We start from the raw sequence: 20795 nt of genomic DNA, 5'->3' as shown, positions 1-20795 counted from the left end.
GTTAAAATGCTCTGTTTGGCTGAGTTTTTACCACTTTGTCTTCTAATAGAAGGGATGCATAGAAGGGCAAGCTTGAAAACACACTGAACAATATTTTATGCACACATGTCTGTAATACAGCATTAGTACTACTAGAATGCTGCTGTAAGTACAGCAAAATTCCACACTCTAAAATTTTTACTTTTCTCCTTGAACCAATTTTGATACACCCTGTTCTTACACAAATTTGATATGCTACATATTAAACATGTTCCAATCTTGATGAGTATTAAACATTTTATTTAAAGATTTTAAAGTAAAAAAAGGGTACACAAATACAGATTATGTTATGATGACCAAGGCAGTATTCTGTATGACAAAAAGCAAAACAAAACAGAGTTTAAAAAGTAAATGTACAGGTACTGAACAAGTATAATACCTGATATCCAATTCAGGCTGCATTCACATAAAATGATCTGACCACATACATGCTTATGCAAAATAAATTTTTTCTTAGAACACCAAAATTCCAACCATTCTGCCAACTGCCTTATTCCCGCTGAGTATTTTGAGAGAACTTCTCTATAATATAAAAAGAATTGGCATGGCACTTAAAAACTACAAAAAACAGAACACAGTTAAAAACATATTTGTAATGCAATTCTGTATAAAATATACACAGTAAATGTTATTAGTTAAAAAAAAAATTTTAAACACAAAAGACCACCCTGAATAATGGTTAAAACCTCATCACAGAAAAGTGTTCATCGTTTGTAATATTATTGATAGAAAATGGATGGTAATTTTTGGGAAAGAGAGATCTAACTTGAAGAGGTCATTCAAAATTTATTTAAAATTGTAGATAAGATAGCAACTCATTGCCTACCCTTTTCTCAAAACTTATCATGAATATTCTAATATATAACTACTGCCAAAATAAAAGAATAAGTCAAAGGAAGTGTTTCGCAAAATAAGGCCCAAAGACCCAACAGAATTCTAAGGTGGGCCCAGCAATGAGCATTTTAAACAAATGTCCCAAGTAATTGTTCCCCATTCTCAAATTTGAGAACTAATGCCCTAGGAGAAACAGTACCACTTAAAAGCAAGGTCATAAACATATTTCTGATATGTCAGAACTTTCTAGAAGTTTATGATTTGAAGTGTATACTGCTTTTTAAAACAAGTTTCAGGTATTAAGAAAAACATTTATATACCTCTTACATAAACATGGGAATGTACATAAACTTTATCCTTTGAGGTTTTCATTGCTTTCAGACTGTCATTTGAAGAAAAATGAGTACATGGACAGACACTTCAGAAAAATTACATTTCAAATAAAATGTAGCATCCAAAGAAAAGATGATCTTTTAAATGCCTATAAATTTTAAATCATTCTAAATTTAAGAGTAGATAGCTTTCCCCAAAATTAACTTTTACTAGGATTGGACAATTGTAGGTAATTTAGATTATTATTGTTATTTTTTACATCCCTTTTCATTAAAAAAATATTCAGGGGCACCTGAGTGGCTCAGCTGGTTGAGCATTCGACTTTAGCTCAGCCTGTAATCTCACAGTTTGTAAGATCGAGCCCCACATCAAGCTCGCCACTGTCAGCACAGTGCCCATTTCAGATCCTCTATACCCACCCACCCCCGCTCTCTGCCCCTCCACCATTCACAAGCTCTCTCTCAAAAATAAACATTAAAAAAATATTCAAAATAATCAGATGCAATCACAGGCATCCCTTTAAATAATAAATTGCTAAGCACTAGTATTAATAAAAAATAATCTGAAGAACTCTGCCCCTGAAATGTATTCCACTCTGATTATATGTGTTACCTACTTTACAAAAACTCAGTTGAGGAGCTGAAACTTGTGATATATGTATGTCTGTGTCCTGAATATTTGTTCATATTGACCTTATTTTTTTTAATTTCACTGAAGACTCCGTACCACAAACAGGGTCCAAAAATATGGACAATGTGGCTTTGGTGAAGAAGTGAGTATGGATAAGACACTATTTGGAAGATAAATACTTTTTCTGTATACTAAATTATAAGGAAAAAACTGGATACATTCTGTCTCCACTGGATAATGGAATGCTTTTACAAGTTTGATAAGGAGTGTTTCCTTATTATCTAAAATCACAAAAAAATCATTGTGGGATTCACTGTTTAATAAGAAATAAATATCACCATTGCACTTTTCTGGGGTTTTTTTTTTTTAGATTAAAATTTTTTTCACTTCTATTTTTTTTTTCCTTTCTATATCCTGAGAAACGCTCCATTCAAATGCATCCTGGGTTCTTTGAATGACAGTTATTAACAGTCCAGTTAGAGTTCTGGCTAAAGGGATAAGGTCAGAAGCTGACACCCCTGTACTAGGAAATCACTCTCATCAGTTTTTCAAAAACAGCTAATGATTTAGAATCTGATACTTAATAAAATGTACCTGCTTTTCTTTCCTCAAGGAGAAACTGTATTTCCTAATTCTAAGCAAGTGACATCCTTTATTACCAATTTAGTAACTGCTGCCTTAAAAATCAATAACTTAATTACCCAAGGCAATAAAATTTACAGCTGAATTCTTAAACACAAAGAATTGAGAAAGTAATAGGTAATATAATAAGTTGTTGTATTTTGAATTACTCTTCTATTCCAAAATTTAAAACTTTGAGGACTAAATGAAGAGTGACAAAAATCATGGGAGGCTTATGACATAATCCCACCACGTGCCTTAAAAGCGGTGGTTAAGTATTTCCTTTAAACACAAAGGACAACTTCATCACTCATCAGGAGGCTGCTGGATTACCAGTTAACTGAATGCTGACACCACCGTCTGGAAACTAGTTTCATTTTCTTTTTTCATAGTTAGATGTAATAATTGACTCTTACAGTCAATAAGAGAAGATATTGAACGCTTTTTTTTTGTAGGTAAGAAATATAAAATGGTTCACTGTATCCAGGCTGGTAACGGGTTTATTCATGCAGTAAATGACAACACAAGCGAAAATGCAGTTGGAAAACGACGATCAGACACATTCTTCTGCAGACATCAAAAGAGGATTGATGTACTCAAAACCTTCAAATTCAGACTGATCGATCTTCCTCACAATGTCACTGTTGAAAAAAAATAAATTAATCTTCATAATCTAGACTTCTTCAACTTTTTACTTAACTGCTCAAAGAAAATTAAAAAACAAAACATACGGCTAATTTACATAAATTATGGGGGAAGAAATCTATTAAGTATTTAGATGAATCCCAAAACATTTTCTAGAAGAATCAAGAGTACTGAAAATAAAAGATTAACAATCCTGTAAGAAGCTTTAGAACTAAAAGGTAGTCCAAAATTGAAGGCTAGAAATTAAAAGTCACTAATTGTCACAATTCTGGTTAATCTTTTGACCTGAGCAACATTCATACTTATAGGTGAACATCCAGGTCTCAATTAGCATTCAATGTAGTAGTCACCTCAACAGGAAGATGGTGATGAGAAATGCCCAGAAGTTCACCAAAAGGAAAAGGCAATAGGGACAAGTACACAGAAAGACCTAGAGTAAGGAGAGGACATCACAAGGAGGTCATGGGTCACAGTACAGAGACGTCGGCATTCTGCTATACTGGGCTTCTAATTCAACTGCAATAAGAGTAATAGCAATGAATATTGGAATACTTAAACGCACACACCATACTGCAGAGCAAAGTTACAAAGGGTACAGTCCCTTCCTTCGAGGAGGGAAGGTACCCCATATAACGAAAAGCTACGAGGGAAAGCAGTACCTGCTAAGTTTCATACAGGACAGCTAAATCTTAATCTAAGCACAGTTCTGATGAGAAGGATGACTCCTGGTTGCGGAAATTGAGAAAGCCAGCATTCATTCCACAACCACTTACTGAATGGATTTATGAAAGATTAGGTCTGGGAGAGCGCCAAGTAATTTGTTGGAGTTGAAGGCACAGGAACAGAAGCATGTCAAATGCAGATGATCCTGGGAGGAAGGTAATGGCCAGTTCAAGGAAGCCAGTGATGCTTACAGTAAGGAGTTTCACCTTGATTCATCAAAGGTCTGGTTGCATTTGAGGTAGCTCGGCAAGATGGAGAAGGTTTCAGAATATAAAAATAAAGGAGGCATACAGAGGGAACAGCATAAGCAAAGGTAACAGCACACTATCCGGGGATGCGCAGTAATGGAGACTGGTCAAAACACAGCATTTGCGTTGCAGCACAGTGAGAGAGGGCTGGAGAGTTGGGCGGGAGGGGAGGGTGGGAGGCTGTGGCCGTGACCGCTGTCTGAGATGACAGGTTTATCTGCTAGGCAAGCAGGAGGGTATTGGAGGCTTCTGACAAAGGGGGGTTAAAGAACTGGTAGTGCTGTATCATGAGAGGTACATGGTGGGTTGCAAAGCAAAGGAGGAGCCCGATGAGGAGGATGCTGTAATATTCTAGGCATGATTTGAAAGAGGTGTGAACGGGGCTGATGGCAGTGGGAACAGAAACAAAGAATCTGACACAAGTGAAGAAGTAAAGAAAGGACAAGGACTTGGCAGCTGAACATGTTATCGTTTGTTAAGGAAAAGGAGGCATCAATAATCATGGACATTTTGGATCTGAATGCAGGAATACATGATGGCATAATGAGCACAGAAAAGTAAATAAAAATAAGGAACTGACTGAGAACAACGGAAAAAGAGACTTTAAAGAGTCATTTCATTTCTTTTCTTTCCTTTTATAAAGGAATTTCTAGGGGCGCCTGGGTGGTTCAGTCGGTTAAGCATCCACTTCGGCTCAGGTCATGATCTCACGGTTCGTAGGTTCGAGCCCTGTGTCGGGCCCTGGGCTGGCAGTCAGCTCAGAGCCTGGAGCCTGCCTTCTGATTCTGTGTCTCCCTCTCTCTCTGACCCTCCCCTGCTCACGCTGCCTCTCTCTCTCTCTCAGAAATAAATAAAAACATTAAAAAAAATTTTTTAAGTAATTTCTACACTCAACGTGGGGCTCAAACTCACCACCCTGAGATCAAGAGTTGCATGCTCCCCTGACTGAACCAGCCAGGTGCCCCTAGAGTCATTACTTTTATTTCAGATTGTGTATGTTTGAGGTGCTTGTCTGACAAACTAGGGGAGATGTTTAAACAAGCAGACGGAAAGGCAGCACAGGAAAGGCACTGGGTGGGGGTGCTCTAGAAACTGTGGCTCATTTATTCTTCATAGCAGCCTTCTGAGGTAGGCAGTAAGAGAGGAAAGAGACTCAGAGGGGGCGCCTGGGTGGCTCAGTCAGTTAAGCATCCGACTCCGGCTCAGGTCATGATCTCACAGCTCAAGAGTTCGAGCCCCACATCGGGCTCTGTGCTGATAGCTCAGAGCCTGGAGCTTGCTTCAGATGCTGTCTCCCTCTCTCTCTGCCCCTCCCCAGTTCACACTCTGTTTCTCTCTCTCAAAAATGAATAAACATTAAACAAAAATTAGAAATTAAGAAATGAATTCAACCATCAAAAGCCGAAGAAGCAGGTTAAATTGTAAAGAGTTAAAGTGCTTTAAGTAAGAAGAGTACAAGACATTCAATGTTGACTACTCCGAAGGAGTTTGACAGAGATACTACTTATTTATTTTTTTTACCATGAGCATGTAGTAATTATCTTAAAAAGAAAATGAGGGAAGAAAATATGGTGGTTTAAAGATATGCTAAGATTCAGGGGGAAAATTAGGCTATCTGAGCATGTTTACAAGTAGAAGAGAAGCAGCAGGAAAAGAGAAATTAAAGAAGGTAGAGTAATGGACATAACTGACAAAATGAAATCCTGGCAGAAGCTAAGGAAACGGATCTAGGAAAATGGACCACCCTTTGCACAAGAGGGACAGCCTTCCAAGAATAGGGAAGAAGAAAAAAGAGGTGAGCGAGAGAGCAATTCTGAGATGCAAGGGGGTCTGTGACAGCTGGAAGGGAGCAAGCTCACACCAGGGAGGCCTCAATCCTTGCAGTCAAGCTAAGGCAAAGTTAATCCATCAGAAGTCGTGGAGGCAGGGGTAGTACTAATGCCTTTCAAAATATAGAGACAGTACGCACAGCTGCATGAGGAATGTGATAAGAAGTAACAAGACATAAGTGAAAACACTGCCGAGTACTAAGGGCCTCCTTGAGATGAGAGAATGAATCTGTAATGACAGGTAAACAATCAAATAGCCCCAAATTATTCTAAACCATACTTTTTTTTTAATGTTTTTTATTTATTTCTGAGAGAGAGAGAGAGAGAGAGAGAAACAACATGAGCAGAAGAGGGTCAGAGAGAAAGGGAGACACAGAATCTGAAACAGGCTTCAGGCTCTGAGCTAGCTGTCAGTACAGAGCCCAACGCGGGACTCGAACCCAGGAACAGGGATCATGACCTGAGCCATAGTCAGACGCCCAACTGACTGAGCTACCCAGGTGCCCCTAAACCATGCTTTTAAAAGATGAACATAAACGTAAAAAATATGTCAGATCACTGCTGGCTAGACTTGGTAAGTTAATGTAATCTTTTTAATAAGCAATTTGGCAATACATATGGAGAGCTTTCAAAATTTCATACCCTTTAGGGGCGACTGGGTTGCTCATTTGGTTTGAGTGTCCAACTCTCAATTTTGGTTCAAGTCATGATCTCAGAGTTTATGAGTTTGAGCTCCGCATTGGGCTCTGCATGGACAGCAGGGAGCCTGCTTGGGATGCGCGCGTGCTCTCTCTCTCTCTTTGCCCAGCCCCACACTCTTTGACCTAATTCCTTTTCTTGGAATCTATCTTAAAGTAATACTCAGGAACTCAAAGACAATTATCTTCAAAACAGTGCAGTGCAGTAGAAAGAGCTCAGGCCTCAGTCAGACTCGGGTTTGCATCCTGACTCTGCCCCCTTGATAGCCATGCTACTCTGCTTAACCTGAGTTTCAGTTTCCTCATCTGTAAGAGGAGGATGACAGTGAGTAGATTTATCAGGTTGTTGTGGGAATTAGAGATAAGGCATGGAAGGCAAAGTAGAAAAGGGCAGTTGTTATAATTTATAATAGTGTAACAGATTCAAATATTCCATAACTGAAGAGCTAAATCAAGTACACTATAATCTGGTAATGAAGCACTGTGTAGCCACTAAAAATGAAATTTTCAAATCACTTTAGAAATATTTCAGTCTATAGAGTTACTTACTCATCGTCTGGAGTGAGCTGGACAGGTTCGTTAGTAAACTGAGAATCAAAGTTGTCCAAACCAAATTCCCCAGAAATATTTGGTTTAAAGGGAGGTACCACTTGCTTTTGCTCCATCTAGAAAGACATATTAGATGACAGCTCAAGCCTGGTTCTTAGAAAAATTCCACCTCTACATTCCTCCTCTTCCCTCAGATGTCTCCACATCCTATCACAGTGAGTCCCGAGGCAGGGTTCCACAGGATTCACAATGATGGAAATAATGTACAAAAGTGAACACTGCTGTAGGCTTTGCTAATATTAAAACCTGCTCCATTAAATTAATATTCTAAGCTCTTATTGTCTTAAGAGCTTTTTAAAAAGCATTTTAGAATGTAGTTTTATGTTATTTAAGCTATGATACATTTGTTTTTTCAACATTCTTTTAAGATAATAAAATTTGGCCCAAGATAATAATGAAACCTAATACGGAAAACAATGGAAATTTACATACCATATCCCAATCAACATTTCGAAAGAATGGGTGCCCCTGAATATCAGCAAATCCTGTTTGAGGATGACAACCCAATCGTTCCTTTGGGTCCTAGGACGGAAAGAAATGGTTCAAGAACTGAGTGGATGTCATTCTTTGGAATACATAGATCGTCTTTGTGACCTGGGTCTTGTGTCTATTATATAATACCTTTAACTCTGAAATCACAACAGTCTATCTTTCACTTCTACATGGTATATCACTAGATTTAAATGAGGATCTGAAGCTTATGCCGAGTATGACTTCCTCATGGCTCTCTCTCCAGCTAACATGAGATTAGAGTGGACACAGGGCACTCCTCCTTGCTACAGTAAAATGGGAGGAAAAAGAGAGCAGCAGAATCATTTCAGCAGCATCTACTTATTTCTTTCGCACAGATTAGAGTGCTGGTCAAAATATATAAACCCGAAACTTCACAAGTTTGTTCCTAGCTCATTTGAAAAGCTCTATGTCCAATTACAGCAACAAACCAATATAATCTGTGTATAACCATGATACAACCATTTTGTGACCCACTGGACTAAGAAGGGGGCTGTGACTTACAAAAAAACGTTGTGACTTATTCATTACTGTGAATGAGAACATTACCATTTTCCTTTCCAATAAAAGGCACTTTATTTGAACATTAAAACCTCTCACCATCAGTTTTTCAGTGTGCTAATACTTAGATTTCCATTTTAAATCTTTCTTCATATAAAGTACTCAAAGGCTTCAATTTCTCATTTTTTAAAATTCATCATTATCTATATTTATTTACCTTAGAAGGTAAATGCACATTAACCTACTTTTTCTAACCTACAATTTATTTAAGAAAAGACTTATGCTTGCCAAGATCACCGTGATATAATAACCATATCTGGTCTCTGTCCCAAATCCGCTGACACAGGTTCTAAAACCTGAGTGAGTAATTTCCTGAGTGATCCAAGTATCTTTTGTTATTCACAACAAATCCCTTTCAATTATGCCTGAGTTTATGCTAATAAGGTGACTCTTGGTGGGCGGGCAGATACCTCAGGATGGAAAATGGTTGCTGGAAGAACCATCCATGTGATTAGAGAGTTGCAACTTGTAGCCTCATTTTCAGAGGGGTGGAGCTCAACCACCAATAGCTAGTGATTTAATCGACTGTGCCAATGTAATGGAGCCTCCATAAAACCCTCTGAACCATGGGGTTTGGGGAGTTTCTGGATTGGTGAATACCTCCATAGCTGGGGAATGTGTATAAACCCTAATTCCACAGGACAGAAGCTCCTGTGCTCAGGATCCTTCTGGACTCCATCCCCTGTATCTTTTCATCTGGCTGTTCATCTGCATCCTTAATAACAAACCATTGAGAGTAAGTTAACTATTTTCCAGGGGTCTGTGAGCCATCTAGCAAATTACTGAACCTGAAGTGGGAGAATTGTGGGAACCCCAACTTTATAGCCAAGTCTGACAGAAGTGTGGGTACTCGATACTTGTGACTGGCACCTGAGGTAAAGACAGTCTTATGGGACTAAGTCCTTAAACCCCTGGAATCTGATGCTAACGCCAGGTAGTTAGAATCAGAAGTAAACGGAATTGTAGGACACCCAGTTGATGTCTAGAAAGGTAGAGAATTGGTTGTTGGTGTGGAAAAAATCTACACATTTGGTGTTAGAAGTGTTATGAGCAAAGACCATTCAGAATCATAATATTAGATCCTAAAACTCTTCTAACCTACCGACCACAACAAAGAATTGAATGGTCTTCAGATTTCTTAAGAACCAATGACAGCATTTCATGTCTTCTGAATTTTAAGTGATTACAGGGCTTTTGACATGATAATCTGTAGAGAACACTACTGTCCCAAGTGCTCAATAAGAGATCTATGAACAACAATCCCAAGGAAACTGAATAAAAGAGCTGAAAGTACGACTGAGGTTATCCCCAAAGATGTAATTTTTCCCTGAGTACACTGGACATATATATCATTTACATTAAAAACCCATATGTAATATAGAGCTGACAGTGACTTACAGTGCCAAAATGGAAAGGAAATTCATCTCAGGATCTAATACTCCTTGGTAAAGAGATAAATTTCAGATCTAACTGAGAAAATTATATACTCTAGTGTTTTGGAATATTACACTGCCTGAATCTCTACTTAGTTTCATCTATATAGAGATAAATCACTGAAGATGTTTATATTCAATTTATACCTTGTTGAGAAAACTCTTCAGGACACTTGCTGCTTTTACAGACAGAGAACGTGGTATGCGAATTTGTTTTTCCAAAATAACTAGAAAGATAAAATTATGGCATTATATTTCACTTTTACATGGCTTCAATCTTTGCATTTTTATTATGAGCGACTTAGGGCATTCTGGCAGAAAAAAATAAGACATTACATATACTACTTCAGCGTCTCATGTGCTTTCCCACTCTTACCCCTCTCCTCCCTTCTCAGAGAGCCTCTTCTCTGAATGCTGTCCTTATCATTTATACACATATTTTATTTTTTGACTACCTTACTCTATCTCGGTTTCCTCACCTGTAAAATTAGAATAAAAATAATACCCACTTCCTAGGGTTGTTATGAGGTTTAAATGAGTTAACAGCTACAAAATGTGTGGTACATATTACTATACTCGAGCTTATTAGACATTGCCAAATTGTTCTCCAAAGTTGTTAAAACAATTTTCACTGCTCGCCAGCAGTCTATGAGAGTTCCGTTTGCTCCACATCCTCACCAGCCCTGGTATTATCGGGCTTTAAAATTTTCGGCAAATGCATGGGTAGGAAATAGTAGCTTGATAACGTTTTAATGTGCAAACCCCTAATTACTAGTAAAGTTGAACGTTTTTTCATATATTCCATGGCCATCTGGATTTTCTATTACATGAAACAGCTATTCATTTCCTGTGATGGCCTTAATTGTTAAATGTAGAATTTCTTGGAAATCTTTGTACTTCTTTGGACTGTGTGTTGGGAGCAGGGGTGATCTCTTGTCGGCTTGTTTTTGTTTGTTTGATTCTTTGTATTTCCAATTGTGGGCCTTTTTTTCACCTTTTGATCCTCCTATATTCTTGGTACCCTACTTTTTCTCCATATTGTTCTTGGACTTATGCCCTCAGCCTCGGGGTCCATGTGGAAAGATATTCCTCTCTAGCCACAGGATTCCCTCCTCTAATCTCTGTGATATACAATCTGAAGTAACCTCTTTGTTATATTTCTGAATATGAGAAAGTAGTTGGCAAATGGGACTGAAGGTGTAGAAGTAGGAAGATATATTTTTAAAAAATGAAGGGGTACGTGGGTGGTTCAGTTGGTTGGGCATCTGACTCTTGATTTTAGCTCAGGTCCTGATCTCACAGTTTGTGAGTGTGAGCCCCATGTTGGGCTCTGTACTGACAGTGCAGAGTCTGCCTGAGGTTCTCTGTCTCCCCCTCTCTCTGCTCCTCCCTCTCTTTCTCTCTCAAAAATACATAAACATTAAATTGAAGACTTACATATTAATAAGCATATTGTCCAGATTATTCTCCTCTTTCTTGCTCAAAATAAAAATCTGAACCATCCTCATTCACACTCTAGAATAGGTTATTCACAGAGAATCACTGTAAAATACTGCAAGTTACCTTGGAAAAGATAATCCTCTGTGTTTTGATCAGGGTTATCAGAGCTCCCAACAATATCAAATGGAGATCTTCCTGCCATCATCTCAAACATTAGTACTCCAAGAGCCCACCAGTCGACACTGAAACCTTCAAAAAAGAAATTTTTTGAAGCAACAAATTATCTATTCTGCATTTTTAAAAGTCAATAACTTGAGGTTCATTTCATTATACAATGAAAAAATAAACATAATGAAAAATAAACTCTAAATGCTTTATATCATGGTTGACAGTGAAGATTACAGGAATATTTCACTTATCAAAAAGGGGAGGTTCCTAAAAGATAACTTTAAAAATAAAATATTGGGGAAAAATATTGGAAATGAAACTAGTTTCTTTTCCCAAATATGCCTGTAATTTCAGACTCACGGCCTATATCTTTTCTTTTTTTGAGAGTGTAATTAAATTGTATTTCAGAATAAATTTCCTGGGTCTGAAACTTAATCTTCTGCTAGCTGATTAAAGATCCTTGAAGGACCTTGGAATCAGATTCTGAACAGCTGTTGAAAGTACCCATCCTCCTTTACATCTGCTGAAATCAGAGGGCCAGAACCCAAGAAATCAAATGTTTTAAGATAAATATATTCTCTGGTTCTTGACAAGCAGTCAACTTTTTCCTCGTTTTTCCAATTCCTGGAGGAAATATCCCAGGAAATCTTCCCGGAGTTCTTGATGCTGTAGTCACATGGCTAAAGTTTAAATCCCTACTCTGCCACCTTCTAGCTGTATGACCTCAGGCAAGTTATTTAAACTTTGTGTAAAACAGGAATTAACAATGCTTATCTCCTAGGATTATTGAGAAGATCAATTTAGCTAATATAATGTAAACTGCTTGGATTAGTGCCTGAACTTTTAGTGTTGCCATTAATAAAATATTATTCAAATCTGTACCCACTGTCTCCCATTTCATGTTTTAGGGTTTTCATGTAGGTTTTAAGGGGATAAGGAAGTTTATATTAATAAGATTCGTATTTAAATACTAGAGAGTACTATAATGCCGTTGGTACCACATTTAACCACCCATCTAGCAATTAGCTAAAATAACACCTATTTATTTATTACCATAATCTTCTCCTCTTAAAATTTCAGGAGCAATGTAATTGGGAGTACCACAAAAAGTGCTGGTTGTATCTCCTGGCCGTAATCCTTCCTTTTAGAAAAAGAAAAAAAGAAAGAAAAAAGGAAAAAAATAGTTAAGATCAAAAACTTATTTTTTAAATTCATCTCTGTTATTTCAACTATTATATAAGCTCAGCATCTATAGATAAGAAACTTAAATAAAATATCACTTGTACAGATGTCTTTATTATTAAAATGAGTTGCCCCTAAATAGCTTAAAGAAAACCTGTCCTCATTAGATGTTGGTAAAGAGTCCAAGTAAGATAAAAATTGTACTTGAAATAATTTATATTCAGGCTAAACCCAAATATAACAGTTTAAATTATACTAGTAAAATGAATCATATTTTATGAAGAAAACCACTATAAATCCCACCTGCTAACACAAGCACTGTTGGTTCTTTTCCCTAAAGCACAAATTTTTTGGTTTTATTATTTCAATAGCTACCATATGGAAAAAAATTAAGGCAGAATACACTAATGTGTGTAAATAGAAAACTACACACTGACAAATGGAACAATCACCAAAATGTTGTAACAAACTTATATGCACCTAATAACATAGCCTCAAAATACAAGGGGTAAAAATAGACAAACTGGAAGAATTTCACAATCCCCGCTATGGAATGAACATTTGTATGTCCCCCAAATTCATATGTTGAAGCCCTAATGTGATAATACTGGGAGATGGAGACTTTGGGAGGTAATCAGTTATTAGGGATGATGGGATTAGTATCTTTATATGAGGAAGAGAACTCCCTGCCATGTAAGAATACAAGGAAAAGACACATCTGCAAACCATGAGGAATGCCTTCATCCATCTGCAAGCCATGAAGAGTGCCTTCACCCATCTGCAAACCATGAAAATGCCTTCACCAGACACTGGAGATCTGCTAGCACTTCGATCTTTTAACTTCCCAGTCTCCAGAACCATGGGACATAAATGTCTGTTCTTTAAGCCACCTAGCCTAAAGTATATTGATATAGCAGGCTGAACTGATAATACAATCCCCAATCATGCCAGGTGATTTCAAAACATCTATATCAGAAAATGATATATCATACAAAAAAATTAGAAGGAAAAAGATTTAGACCAAAGCTAAATAGATATCTTTTATATATATTATATATGTTATATACATAACACACACATGCTATATATGTATATTATATACATAACATACATATAGAATATGTATAATCTATGTGCACATGAGGAGAAACAGGGAAGAGAGAGTGTGAAGGACACAGACTCCTTGCATGCAAAAAAGAGATTATATATCCTTTTTAAAGTACATATGGGATACTAACCAAATACTAAGTCACAAAGGAAATTTAAGTAGACGAAAATTCATTTTTGTGAGTTTCATTAAGTAATGCATACCCATTAAAATAACTTCAAAAATATGTAAAAGTAAACAGAATGTATGATGCTATTTAATAGAACATATAACACATATAGAAGCAGACAATGCCATACTTTAGAACTTTATTTAATGTTATAAACATTTTACATTGTTATGAACTTTTGGCAAACATCTTCTAAATGACTTTATAATGCTATGCTTTATGGTCATTCTGTAATTTCTTCTAATTATTCTCCTTACTAGTGGCCATTTAGATTATTTAAAATATTTATCACCAACTACAAGAAAAAAATTTTGGTCATAAACCTTTTCTCATAGACCAAAATTCCCACTCGGAATATCCCAGTAGCAGAGAAGATATATGCAAATGACATATCAGATAAAGGGTTAGTATCCAAATTCTATCAAGAATTTATCAAACTCAACACCCAAAAAACAAATAATCCAGTTAAGAAATGGGCAAAAGACATCCAGATGGTTAACAGACACATGAAAAAAATGCTCAACATTACTCATCATCCGGGAAATACAAATCAAAATCACAATGAGATACAACCTCACACCTGTCAGAATGGCTAAAATTACCAACTCAGGCAGCGACAGATGCTGGCAAGGATGCAGAGAAAGAGGCACCCTCTCGCACTTTCGCAATATTCAAGATAAAATGTTACAGACCATAAAAAGAAATTAACTCTTATTAAACACATGTAACAGTCACAGAAAATATGGAATTTTGTAAATGGTTACAAAATATGTATGTTTGTCTTTGTACTGAAATTCCAAAAAGCATCCCAAACAAGGTAGTAATGATTTCCCCATCTTCAAATATTTGTTATTTTACCAAAACAGTTTTATGAGCTGCTGAGACTTTCTGATTAACTAGAAATTCCTCTTACCTTACACATGCCATAGTCAGTGAGTTTAATATGTCCTTCTGAGTCCAGCAATACATTGTCCAACTTCAAATCTCTATAAATTATCCCTCGTTCATGAAGATAATTTAATGCTAGACTGATTTCTGCAGAGTAAAATCTAAAACGAAAAATAACTCATTTGATTCAAATTTTGGAATTGTGATAAGTTTCTAGAAGAGGTATTTAAGTCCTATCCCCATCTGCAAATGAAAACACCAAAATCATGTCAAAAGACTTTTTTCTCCCAATGTTTTTAGAAATGATACCGAAACACAAATTGAAGTACCACTTTAAAATATCTGAGGGGTGCCTGGGTGGCTCAGTTCATTGAGCGTCCAACTTCAGCTCAGGTATGATCTCATGGTTCGTGGATTCAAGCCTCCTATCAGGCTCTGCGCTGGCTGCATAGAGCTTGCTTGGGATTCTCTCTCTCCGTCTCTCTGTCCAACCCCTGCTTGAGCACACGCATATGTGTGCACTCTCTCTCTCTCAAAATAAACTTTAAAAAATTTAAAAAGAAAGAAAGAAAAAAATATCTGTCCCCGAAACACAATTGTAAAAGTTTCAGTTTACATGAAACTCATACTTTTCAAAAATTATTAATTTGAAAGTCTCAAACAGAAGTTCTTAATCTGGGTCCTTGTATAGCCTTCAGGTAGTCCATACTGCTCCCACTGGAGGCTCAGTTGTGTGTACGTGTGTACAGCTACATCTCATGCTCTACTGAGTTTCCACAGCTTCTGTCACTTCTCTAAGAGACAAATGATCTCTCCAAATGCTAAGAATCACTGATTGGTCTAGAATAGAAAAAATACTAAAAGTTCTACTCAAAGTATAAAATCCATACCAAAATTCTAGAAAATGAATTAAAATAAATTATTCTACAACCATACCATTTAACATCAAAGAAAGAGTTTTTTAAAAAACTGCCACTAACTCACTGTGATAACCAGAACTTTTAACCTGAATAATGAAAGTGAAACACTCAAGTTGGTTTATTGCCACTTTGGTGAATGTTATCATGATCATGTTTGGAGGTGCATAACACAAATATTCTAAGCTACTTAATTCTATGAATAGAGAACCTGAGCCCTAATTTTGTACTTTGGTTCCCAGAAAAGTAAAGATGGCACAAAACCAGACTGACACTTGAATACAGCAAAAACTACTTTCTCCAAGTCCACCTGAACAAACAAGGGACAAATACAGGCTCTGGTCACAATTAGAAATGTCACTTGTGGCTCTGTAATGAAGGGCAGCCATTTAATAAAGACTAAATAAATTAATATACAGGAAATTAAAACAAAACAAAACACAGTTTGATCTGAGATTAGATTAGTACAAGTTCTACCTTTTTTATAAAATTGAAGGATATTATCTCTTTTTTGATAAGAAAGAATCAATGTACTAGCAAGATTTTCACTAAATGGGGGCACGTGGGGGCTCAGTTGGTTAAGCATCCAACTTTGGCTCAGGTCATGATTTCATGGTTTGTGAGTTTGAGCCCTGCATTGGGCTCTGTGCTGACAGCTCAGAGCTTGGGATTATGTGTTTCCCTGTCTCTCTGACCCTCCCCACCTTGCATTCTGTGTGTCTCTCAAAAATAAACATTAAAAATTTTTAAAAAAGATTTCCACTGAATAAGTACTTATAAAAATAAAATCTTTAACCTTCGTTACACACATATACAAACTCCTATGCTTCATCTTTTGTGGAGCACAAAAGGGTGAGAATTATTGCTAATTATGAGTACAAAACAAAACAAAACATGGCACTGATGAATTAAACTTCTCCTAGGCCATGACCCTTTCCCACCTAATTCCTCCAACATATAAACAAAATATTTACAATCTTATATAATAATATCAAATTAAGAACTCAAAATAAAGAAATAAATAATATTTAATGATCTTTCTTTTATTTGTCAACATGTATGAGATCAGAGGGAAAAAAAATCCAGAGGAAGAACAATTCAGAAATTAGAATTACAGAAAGAATTGTAATTCTTGGCGTGAGAATTACATAAAAGTTTAAAAGGAATTGTGTTATTACATCTCAAGTATATACAAATAATAAGTGCTTATAAATTCATCAATTATTTCGGTGGTGAATGTTGAACAAATAACTGGGTTTAGTAAACTAAAGGTTTCCCCTTGAATAGTTTTTATACTTTTCAATTACTTATATTAATATATGGAATATATAATGTTACCCATATATATTATAATATAAACTTTTAGCTTAGCCTCTACATGACTTACAAAAAATTAGCTAGTATCAAAATAAGTGATTTATCTACCCTTTCAACCACTGGCACATAAAAAGTTCCATGGCATCCCCTACCCCTGGCAAAAATCCAACACAAACAGTACCTGGCGTGTTCCTCAGGAAGTTTTCTTTGTCGCTGCATATGAAACATTAGATCTCCTCCATTTACATACTCTATGACAAAGAACAATCTAAAACACAAGAGATTTGAAAAAAACACATAAACATAGGGGGGAATAAAAAGAGGGGCAAACCAAGAAACAGATTCAACTATAGAGAACAAACTGATTGTTACTAGAGGGGAGGTGGGTGAGGGGATGCCTTAAATGGGTGATGGGGACACACCTGTGATGAGCACTGGGTGTTGGATGTCAGTGATGAATCACTAAATCCTATACCAGAAACTAGTATTACGCTGTATGTTAATGAACTGGAATTTAAATAAAAACTTGGGAGAAGCAAAATTAAAAAGAGAGAAATACAGAAAATTAGAAGGGCTTAAATCTAGGAACTCTACATGTCAGCAGGCTTAAAAAATAAAAATTAAAAAAACACACAAGAGAGCTCATGACAGCAAGATCCAAAACAAGGCAGTGTAACTTTGCATTTTAAACACTATAGAGACCAGTTACAACACAGAGAGTATTCTAAGATTTATCCTGAACAAACACTCCAAGGAATTTAGTGGAAAGAAAGGGAAGCTGGAGTAGAAAGCTGTTTCATCATAGAAGATACAAGAAACCAAACCAGCATTAACTGTGCGAACTGCTTCTTCCATTTGGAAATAGTTACCACTAGCAATCCAGAGCCTCTTGCTCTCACTGCAACTTTGGCCCTTGTGAAACAAGTCCTTTTTAACTGTCACTTAAGATAAAGAAGTTAGGATTTCTCCCTCTAGGTGAATTCTGGGAAACTTTAAGTCCTAAAACTAGAATCTTGAAAATACTTTAAAAGTTAGATTTTTAGGGCCATAATTATGACCTGTTTTTTTTGTTGTTGTTTCTTTGTTTTTGTTTGTTTTTGTTTTTTTTTGCCCAAAGAGGGTAATTTCCTACTGCTGATCCAATTTTAGACTGATATCACTGATTGGACTTGAGTAGCGGGAAATATTAAGCATAGTACTTTTATGTCTGTCTCCATGTCTTCTGCTTCAGGCTTATAGTAGAGAAAGCAGTTTTCATTGTGTAATATAACAAAATGTGTGGAGCCCAGGAATCATTTCATTATCTTTCGATCTTACCTGCTTTCTGTCTGAAAGCAAGAATGCAGCCCAACCAGAAAAGGATGATTGGATGCCTGCTCAAAAACATGCTTCTCTGTCTGTACCCAGTCAATATCCTATTTCAAAATATGAAAGAAATCTATGTCAAACTGAATTATCGTCAAAACTATGATAAATTTCTCAGTAATTCAATGATCACAAATACAATTAGTAAGTAGGCTACATATCAAAAGCATTGATAATCATGAAATGACAGCTTCTATACAAAAACACCAATAAATCTTTCAATATTCTGAAACAGTCTAGAAAACTTTTACAAAGATCAAGTACTTTCCCTTGATAATAATACGGCTTGGTTTATATTTTTTAAAAATCTGGTAATCGCCAGATTATTTTAAATATACTGTATGTAATCTGTTTGAAGCATACATTTAGAAAAGTAGACTGAAATTATATGACATAAACATTGAGGTTTTGTCTGAAATAGTACACTTAAGCCAGCTTAACAGTTCAGAAGTAATAAAACATCATTGTGCTTACCTCATCGTCATTGACCAGCTCTTTTTTCACAACTTTCATTGCATAAATACGATCTGTTTTTTTTAATCGCACCAGTAATACTTTGGCATAACTTCCTCTGCCTATTACCCGAAGCAAATCAAAATCCTGAAGACCTAAACTGGATGATGCTTTGCCACTTTCCCTGGTGTTCATTGCCTGTTGAGAACATTTATATCAGAGAGTTATACCGGGAGGAATTGTGCATAATACATTATATTTCCAGCACCTAAGATGATTGTTAAATATTTTCTGATTTAAGTTCTTAATAACTCTTTTCTTACTTCGTTCCAAACAATATAATCTAACTACTCAAGGGTAGGATGAATTCATGAACTGAGATCAGAGGAGTACTGATAGGAATGGAAAAGGAGTTGAAATCTGAGAAATGTTAAAGGATGTCTTTAGATGTGATAACTTTGGGTATGAAGGCAATGGAGATACGTGAATTTAAAAAATGGCACTAACTTTGATGATGGGGAGACTGGAGGTACTACTGACAGAAAAACAAAGTGTGCACACAGGATAAGATTGACAGCTGTTGAGATAACGAGCTTGGTTTTTCATACTGAAGATACAAGATACAATGGGATATCAAAATTAGAGAGTCCACTGGAAGCTTGACATGTGAAATGTGAACTAATAAGCCAATACTTTCAGAGGTATTTTCGGAAGCTATAGACAGAAAATAAGCATGAGGCAGCTTGACCAATGGAAAATATTTTTTTCTACACAATACCAAGTTCCTTTGGAATGACAAAATTGGCCTTATAATCCATTTATAACTAGAAACGTAGGCTTCTGGTAATTTACAGAGAAGACCGAAGATAATCTGTTTTAACATACCTGCAAAATCCTCCACATACTATCAACAGATGTAGCCATAAGTATTAAGTATGAATTTTCTCAAGTGAAGAGTATCAAGAAAACAAAGAACAAATTGAGAAAAACTAGTAAGCACAAAAAGGGGGCGGGGGGGAGTATGAAAACTGAAGGAGAATGACGTTTCAAGAGAAGGGTCATATACAAAAATCCAGAAATAATAATCTGATGTGGTAACAGGGATAAATAAAGAGGAGTGAAAGAAACCAGATTAGAGCAGATTAAGAAAGCATAGAATGGTAAGAAGAAAAAGTAATATACAGACTTTAAATGTGGTTAATGGGAAACTATAAAGGAAAATGAAATGAAACAAAAGCACAGTACCTTCACAGAATCACTAACAAGACAGAAACCAGAAACTAGTGGCTGGCATGCCACCTTCAAAGAATCTAAATAAAACATACCCTGCTGACCTATAAAAATAGCCTTCAAAATGAAAGCGAAATACAAACACTTTAGACAAACACAAACTAAAGAAATTCATCACTAGTAGCTTCTCACTAAAGGAAATATTGACTTATTCAAGAAAGATGATCTCATACTTAAGAACAGACATACAGGAAGGAATGTAGAACAAAAAGAAGAAAATGTAGATAAACCTAAAATGATTGACTGTGTATTTTTTTTAACGTTTATTTATTTTTGAGAGACAGAGAGAGATAGAGCATGAGGAGGGAAGGGTCAGAGAGAGAGGGAGACACAGAATCTGAAGCAGGCTCCAGGCTCTGAGCTGTCAGCACAGAGCCGATGATGCGGGGCTCAAACCCACAGACCACGAGATCATGACCCGAGCCAAAGATGGACGCTTAACCGATTGAGCCACCCAAGCACCCCTGGATTGACTGTTTAAAAACACTAGTATATACACACAAAACGCACACAGAATTTTAAAATATGAAAGAAAAAAATGGAAAATATGAAAGAGGGGCGCCTGGGTGGCTCAGTCAGTTAAGCATCTGACCCTTGGTTTCAGCTCAGGTCATATCTCACAGTTCATGAGCTCAAGTCCTGCACTGAGCCCTGACATTGCAGAGCTGCCCCTCCCCAATTTGTGCATGTGCAACTCTCTCTCAGAATAAATAATACATTTTATTATTAAAAAATAATAATAAAAATAAAAGCAAAGTAAATATGAAAGAAATAGCAACAAAGGC

At 36.3% G+C, this 20795-nt stretch overlaps 1 protein-coding gene across 2 annotated transcripts in view; it reads right to left on the bottom strand.

Annotated features, from left to right (window-relative positions):
* Nucleotides 1-262: 262 nt before the first annotated feature.
* PRKCI (protein kinase C iota) overlaps nt 263-20795 on the bottom strand; it is a 71820-nt gene continuing 51287 nt past the window's right edge. For both annotated transcript variants that reach the window (XM_077763666.1, XM_077763667.1), the window contains exons 9-18: nt 18742-18918; nt 18220-18317; nt 17084-17170; nt 14694-14829; nt 12375-12462; nt 11277-11402; nt 9861-9940; nt 7642-7731; nt 7150-7265; nt 263-3098 (exon numbers count right to left, since the gene is read on the bottom strand). In XM_077763666.1, coding sequence (XP_077619792.1) covers nt 3011-3098; nt 7150-7265; nt 7642-7731; nt 9861-9940; nt 11277-11402; nt 12375-12462; nt 14694-14829; nt 17084-17170; nt 18220-18317; nt 18742-18918 — 1086 coding nt within the window. In that variant the 3' untranslated portion in view covers nt 263-3010. The remainder of the gene's footprint in view (nt 3099-7149; nt 7266-7641; nt 7732-9860; nt 9941-11276; nt 11403-12374; nt 12463-14693; nt 14830-17083; nt 17171-18219; nt 18318-18741; nt 18919-20795) is intronic.

Source organism: Crocuta crocuta, unplaced genomic scaffold (assembly GCF_008692635.1).
Source record: "Crocuta crocuta isolate KB4526 unplaced genomic scaffold, BGI_CrCroc_1.0 scaffold433, whole genome shotgun sequence".
NCBI lineage: Eukaryota > Metazoa > Chordata > Mammalia > Carnivora > Hyaenidae > Crocuta > Crocuta crocuta.
The sequence above is the reverse complement of the archived record's forward strand: the minus strand, read 5'-3'. Positions and strand labels throughout refer to the sequence as shown.